The sequence below is a fragment of the Chiloscyllium plagiosum genome, unplaced genomic scaffold (assembly GCF_004010195.1).
Source record: "Chiloscyllium plagiosum isolate BGI_BamShark_2017 unplaced genomic scaffold, ASM401019v2 scaf_35426, whole genome shotgun sequence".
In the NCBI taxonomy this organism is placed as follows: domain Eukaryota; kingdom Metazoa; phylum Chordata; class Chondrichthyes; order Orectolobiformes; family Hemiscylliidae; genus Chiloscyllium; species Chiloscyllium plagiosum.
Window position 1 is genome coordinate 1 of NW_025203333.1, and position 7,046 is coordinate 7,046.

The 7,046-nt window shown below is 49.2% G+C and overlaps 1 protein-coding gene across 1 annotated transcript; it reads left to right on the forward strand.

The window, feature by feature from the left end:
* Positions 1–6: 6 nt before the first annotated feature.
* Positions 7–6,430, forward strand: tmem223 (transmembrane protein 223). The gene is made up of 2 exons (XM_043685054.1): positions 7–384; positions 5,746–6,430. The coding sequence occupies exons 1-2, from the start codon at positions 18–20 to the stop codon at positions 6,036–6,038; spliced, it is 660 nt and encodes a 219-aa protein (XP_043540989.1). The 5' UTR covers positions 7–17; the 3' UTR covers positions 6,039–6,430.
* The last annotated feature ends 616 nt before the right edge of the window (positions 6,431–7,046 follow it).

A 7,046-nucleotide genomic window follows, 5' to 3' on the forward strand; every position in this document is an offset into this window, starting at 1 on the left:
CTGGAGGGGCGTGGGGGATGGTGATGGGGTGCCAGGCCCCCTGGTGGGGTATCGCCGCTGCTTGGCCCCTCGTTGGGCGACGGTTGCCCACCTGGGCGATGGTGGGCACCAGGCCGACGTGCGGACCCCCGGCCCAGGACGTGCTGCTGTTCTGTCACGAGAGAGGGCGCTTCTTCCGCCTGCTGGGTGTCTTCTGCCTGGCTCAGTTCCTGTTCTGGGGCTACCTGGCCCACTTTGCCTTCACCTCCCTCAAAGACACGGGCCACCGGGAGACGGTGCTTGAGGGGGAGCGAGCGAGCGGCCTGCCCACCATCGGGGGGCGAGCCTTGAACCTGGGCTCGGACGCCTGGAGACTTGGCTTCACAGCTTCCTGCCTGACTGTCGGTAAGGGTTACCTTCTGACTGGTTTCCTGGGATGTGTGTGACACAACTCCGGAGGATGGGATTGTGCCAAGCAACCCCCAAAGGGTCAGAGTTCAAGGGTGTGTCACGCCAAACCTGTCCTCTACCTTGCCAGGCGCAGAGGGAATATAAGGACGTACCATTCAGGGATTAGGTACATTAGTCAGGGGTAAATGTAGATTAGTAGGGTAGGGGAATGGGTTACTCTTCGGAGGATCGGTGTGGACTTGTCGAGCCCAAGGGCCTGTCTCCACACTGTCTATGACAGGCTTCGTGAGCAGGTGTGACATTGGAATGGGCGCGAACATGGTGTGTGGGATATAGTATGGAAAACCGTGAGGTTATCTGTTTTGGCAGGATGTGCGCGGTATTTCCGAAATAGTAAGAGATTGGAGAATGTAGCTGTGGAGAGGGAGCTGGGTGTCCTTGCCAGCAACGTCCCGATGAAGGGTTTGCGCCTGAAACATCGACCCTCCTGCCCCTCGGATGCTGCCTGACCTGCTGCACTGTGTCCAGCACCACACTTCACCAACTCTGACTGTCCAGCATCTGCAGTCCTCACTCTCTCCAAATAGAGTCGTAGAGCCGTACAGCACGGAAACATAACCCTCAGTCCGTGCTGACCATAATCCCAAACCCTGAACTAGTCCCACTGCCTGCACGTGGCCCATATCCCTCCAAACATTTCTCGTTCACGTACTTATCCAAAGGTCTTTTAAACGCAGGAGCAAGTTACCGTAGGTGCTGGTATCTACACTGAGAACAACCACTGCTGGAGATCACAGTGGGTCAGGCAGCATCCACAGAGAGAGAGCAAGCTAACGTTTCCAGTCTAGATGAGTTAACTGTACCCACATCCATCACTCCCTCAGGAAGTTCATTCCACACACAAACCACCCTCTGTGTAAAAGATTTGCCCCTCATGTCTTTGTTAAATCACCTTAAAAGTGTGTCCTCTCGTCTTGAAATCCCCCACCCGAGGGAACAGACACCTACCATTCCTTTCCATGTAACCTCCTCCACACCAGTGAAAAACTCCCAGCTGATCAAGACCCTCCCTATAACTCAAACCTTCCATAGAATCATAGAGATATACAGCACAGAAACAGACCCTTCGTTCCAACCCGTCCATGCCAACCAGATATCCTAACCCAATCCAGTCCCACCTGCCAGCACCCGGCCCATATCCCTCCAAACCCTTCCTATTCATATACCCATCCAAATGCCTCCTAAACGTTGCAATTGTACCAGCCTCCACCACATCCTCTGGCAGCTCATTCCATACACGTACCACCCTCTGTGTGAAAACGCTGCCCCTTAGGTCTCTTTTATATCTTTCGCCTCTCACCCTAAACCTATGCCCCTCTAGTTCTGGACTCCCCCACCCCAGGGAAAAGACTTTGTCTATTTATCTTATCCATACTATAATTGCCCCTTTTTAAAAAATATTCAGTACACAGTCATTTTACATAGATGAAACGGTTTTGAAATCATTTTCAGGTAATATTGTATTGGATTATATATAACCTTTGACAATTAGTGTGAATACTTACTTTTATATTTTTAAAATTTCCTTTTTTTTAAAAAAATGTTTGTTCCTTGATTGCTTAGAAGGTACAGCTTTCATCTATTGTAGCATGGGTGCAGATAAACTTCTACATTTGATCTGGTCTTTGCTACCTGGCAACATCCTGGTAAATCTCTCCTGACCCCTTTCCAGTTTAATAATATCCTTCCTGTAACAGGGAGACCGGAACTGGACACGGTATTCCAGACGAGGCCACACCAATGTCCTGTACAACCCCAACATGACATCCCCAACTCCCTGTACTCAAAAGTCTGAGCAATGAAGGCAGTGTGCTAAACGCCTCATTAACCCCCGTCCCCCTGTGACGCAAACTTCAAAGGATTATGTACCTGCACCCCCTAGGTGCCTCTGTTCTACACCACCACCCAGGGCCTGACTGTTAATTGTATCAATCCTGTCCCTGTTTGTTTTACCAAAAATGTAAAACTTCGCGTTTATCCAAATTAAACTCCATCTGCCACTCCTCAGCCCATTAACCCAACTGATCAAAATCTCATTGCAATCTTAGATAACCTTTCTCTCAGTCCACTCTCCCACCAATTTTGATGTCACACTTTCTGACCGTGCCCTTTTAGATTCTCATTTAAATCATTTATGTAAATGACAAACAGTGGCCCCAGCACCGATCGCTATGGTGACAGGCCTCCAGTCCGATAAACAATCCTCCACCACCAACCTCTGCCTCCTGTCAATAAGCCAATTTTGTGTCAAATTGGGAAGTGAATCCCATGTGAGCTAACGTTACTCGTTAGTTTATCATGTGGAACCGAATTAAAGGCTTTATTAAAGTCTAAATAAACGATGTCTCTTGCTCTGCCCTCATCTAACTTCTTGGTTACTTCTTCAAAAAACTCAATCAAGTTTGTGAGACATGATTTCCCTCACACAAAACTATCCCTAACCATTCCTTGTCTCTCCAAATGCATAGCAAACCTATTTTTCAGTATCCCCTTCAACAACCTACCTACCTACCTACCACTGAAGTCAGACTCACAGGTATGTTGGTCCCAGGTTTTTCCTTATAGCCTTTCTGAAATAAAGGCATAGCATTATGCCAGGGCAGCACTGGTGGCTCAGTGGTTAGCACTGCTACCTCACAGCGCCAAGGACCCAGGTTCAATTCCACCCTCTGGCAGCTGTCTGGGTGGACCTTGCACATTCTCCCCGTGTCTGCGTGGGTTTCCTCCGGGTGCTCCGGTTTCCTCCCACAGTCCAAAGATGTGCTGGCCAGGGTGGATGACCATGATAAATTGCCCCATGGTGTTCAGGGATGTGTTGGTTAGGTGCATTAGACAGGGGTAAATGTAGAGTAATAGTGTATGGGAATGGGTCTGGGTGGGTTACTGTTCGGAGGGTCATTGTGGACTTGCCGGGCCAAGGGTCTGTTTCCACACTGTATCCAACCTCTACTCATCTGGCACCTCACCCATAGTTACAGACGGTACAAATATTTCCTCCCTAACTTCCCACAATGCCCTGGGATACCCTAGATCTGGTCCCGGAGACTTATCCACCATTACAAAGTCTAAGATCTCCAGCACTTCTGCTCTGTAATGTGAACATCAGTGTTTATTTCCCTGCGTTCTCTAGCCTCCATTTCTGTCTCCATAGCAAATGCTGGTGCGAAATATTAATTTAGTATCTCACATCTCATGAGGTTCAACACATAAATGACCTTGTTGATCCTTAAGAGGTCCTACACTCTCTCTTGTTGCTCTCCTGTGCTTAATGTAGCACGTCTTTGGATTATCCTTAACCTTATCTGCCAAGGGCTCTCACATCCCCCCTCTTAACCCTCCTGATCTCCCTCTTAAGAATGCCACTAAACTCTTTATACTGTTCAAGAGATTCATTTGAACCCAGTTGTATTTAATGTGAGATTCTTCTTTACTCTTGACTAGAACCTCAATACCTTTATCCGTCCATTGTTTCCTAATCCTACCAGTCTTACCTTTCTCCCTTACAGGAACATACTGTCTCTGAACTCTCGCTATCACAGTTTTGAAGGCCTCTCACTTATCAGACCACCCTTTACCGGGGAACAGTCGACTCCAATCACCTTTCGAATGTTCTGTCTCATACCATTAAAATTTGCCTTACTTCAATTGAAAACTTTAACTCTTGTGGAAGGTGATTCCTTTTCCATAACTATTTTGAAACATCCTTAATCCTGGATGTCCTTGAACCAGGAAAACAGCAAACTATCGTAGATTCATGCTCACTGCCACAGACGGCTAACTTGTAAGTGCAGTCTTTAATGCAGGAGGATTTGAGATCAGGAACACTGATTCCTTGCTTCAATTGGATAGTAGTTGAGAGCGTGGCGCTGGAAAAGCACAGCAGGTCAGGCAGCATCCGAGGAGCTGGAGAGTCAACATTTTGGGCATAAGCCCATCATCGATTCTCCTGCTCCTCGGATGCTGCCTGACCGGCTGTGCTTTTCCAGCGCCACACTCTCGACTCGAATCTCCAGCAGCTGCAGTCCCCACTCTCTCCTAGTTCCTTTTACTTGGTTCGGAGCTTGGTTAGACTTCACTTGGAGTACTGTGTGACAGTTTGGGGTCTCCGGAACTCAGGGCAGACCTGATTGTGGGAGAGAGGGAGCGCAGTGAAGAGTCGTCACTTGTTCCTGGGATGGCTCTCTGACTCTATCGGAAACCTAACTGAATAATAGATGCAGCAACTATTACAACTGAACTGTTTTAATATAGTAACATCCCGTTTACAGACCCCTTGGCAAAGGACAATTTAGACACAGATTCTCTCACATTCAATTCAGGAGGATGAAGAGAAGATTCCGAGAGGGTTGTAGACAGGAGACATTAAGCTGAAAATGTGTTGCTGGAAAAGCGCAGCAGGTCAGGCAGCATCCAAGGAGCAGGAGAATCGACGTTTCGGGCATAAGCCCTAAGCTTCCAGCTCTTCAGAGGCTAATTCCTGAGAACACCAAAACCCAGAAATCCTGATCTGGGAGAGCTGGCCACTCCCATTCAGGCTGCATTAAACTCCCCCCCCCCCAGGAGAGGCAGGGAGAAGAAGGAGATAAGATCCCATCCACATCGGTTGTGATTCACTGAACGGGGTGGGGAGGGGGGGGGGAAAGGATTTGAAGGCCCACTCCTGCTCCCTTTGCTGGTTTTCACATGGCTGTGGGTCTGGAGTCACGTGTAGGCCGGATAAGGGCTTTCCCTACAGGACGATAGTGACCCAGATGGATTTTAAAGAACAATCAACAATTTGCTTCCAGGTCACTTTCACTGACTACTCTCTGAACCGATGCCGGATGTAATGGCGACTTCAGATTCCGCTCCATGTCGGGGAGAGGCCCGTGTTCACAATAGAATAGAATCCCAACAAGTCCACACAGACCCTCTGAAGAGTAACCCACCCAGACCCATTCCCCTACCCTATATTTACCCCTGACTAAAACACCTAACCTGCACATCCCTGGGCACTTTGGGACAATTTCCCATGGCCAACCCACCCTAACCTGCACATCCCTGGGCACTATGGGACAATTTCCCACGCCAATACTCCCTAACCTGCACATCCCTGGGCACTATGGGACAATTTCCCACGGCCAATCCACCCTAACCTACAAATACCGCCCCCGTCACCCCCAAGAACGTGAGCTGGGACCTCGGGATTACTAGCCCTGTTGGGAACAGGAATGGCTGATGTACAATTGCCAGGCAGATGCCTTCCCACCAGTTGGAGACGTGCTAACTATCTCCCGGTCTGCTCTGTCCCTCCAGGCTCCCTGATCCTGGTCGCTGGCTACGTGTTTGCCTGCCGCTCAGTCTCCCGCGTGGTGCTCCATCGAGGCGGTCAGCAGGTCACCATCGCCAGCTACTTGCCTTTCGGAGGCACCCGCTCCTTCACGGTGCCCCTACGCCGGGTGTCATGCATGGCCCACCGCAGCCAGGTGCCCTCTGTGGTCCCCCTCAGGATCCAGGGTCACCGCTTCTACTACCTCCTGGACAAGCAGGGTCAGTTCTACAACGCTAAGCTCTTTGACACCACCGTCGGCGCCTACAGGAAGCTGTGACCCGTCCCTGAGGGAGAACCTGACAAGGCCTGGCCACCCACTCCTGCAGGTTTTCGACAACTGTATCCCTGGGGCCGCTGCGTTAGCTGAAAGACTTACATACTTTGTTGTGCACGGACGTGGGGGTGAATCGAGGAATTGTCGACCTCGGTCAGCGCTGATCAGGGAATCATTTACAGAGAACTCCACCTTCCTCATTTAAGTGCGGTTTTTTTCCTCTCTGACTTTGGTTGTGCCTTTATCGCATTTGAGGAAAGATCACAAGCAGTCGTCTCTCTCTTGTCGTGCTAATGCAGCTCTCCAACTGCAGGAAGTGTAACACCCCATTGTTTCAGGCTAAGAATGGCAAATGTGATTTATCCAGGAATAAAATTATACAGAAGGAAAAACAAGCAGTGCTTTGGTGAGCGGTGGTTTGCTATTCATTGTTTTAACCATGTTTCCCCCATGCATTCTATCATTAATATGTTCTGAATTCACCAGAGGAAATTCTCTCCCTCTGTCTCCTCATCTTAGACCTAAATAGAGTCATCGAGATGTGCAGCACGGAAACAGATCCTTTGGTCCAACTCGTCCACGCTGACCAGATAGCCTAACCTAATCTCGTCTCATTTGCCAGCACGCGGCTCATATCACTCCAAACCCTTCCTATTCATATACCCATCCAGATGCCTCTTAAATGTTGTAATTGTACCAGCCTCCACCACATCCTCTGGCAGCTCATTCCATACACATAAAACCCACTGCGTAAAAAAGTTGCCCTTAAGTCCCTTTTATATCTTGCCCCTCTCACCCTAAACCTATGCCCTCTAGTTTTGCCCCTCATGATTTTATAAACCTCTATAAGGTCACCCCTCAGCCTCCGACACTCCAGGGAAAACAGCCCCAGCCTGTTCAGCCTCTCCCTGTAGCTCAAATCCTCCAACGCTGGCAACATCCTTGTAAATCTTTTCTGAACCCTTTCAAGTTTCACAACATCCTTCCGCTAGGAAGGAGACCAGAATTGCA

Coding starts and splice junctions, on each gene's coding strand:
- tmem223 (XM_043685054.1), top strand. CDS start 18: ATGGTGATGGGGTGCCAGGCCCCCTGGTGGGGTATCGCCGCTGCTTGG. Junction 385..5,745: donor AGCTTCCTGCCTGACTGTCG/GTAAGGGTTACC, acceptor CTGTCCCTCCAG/GCTCCCTGATCCTGGTCGCT.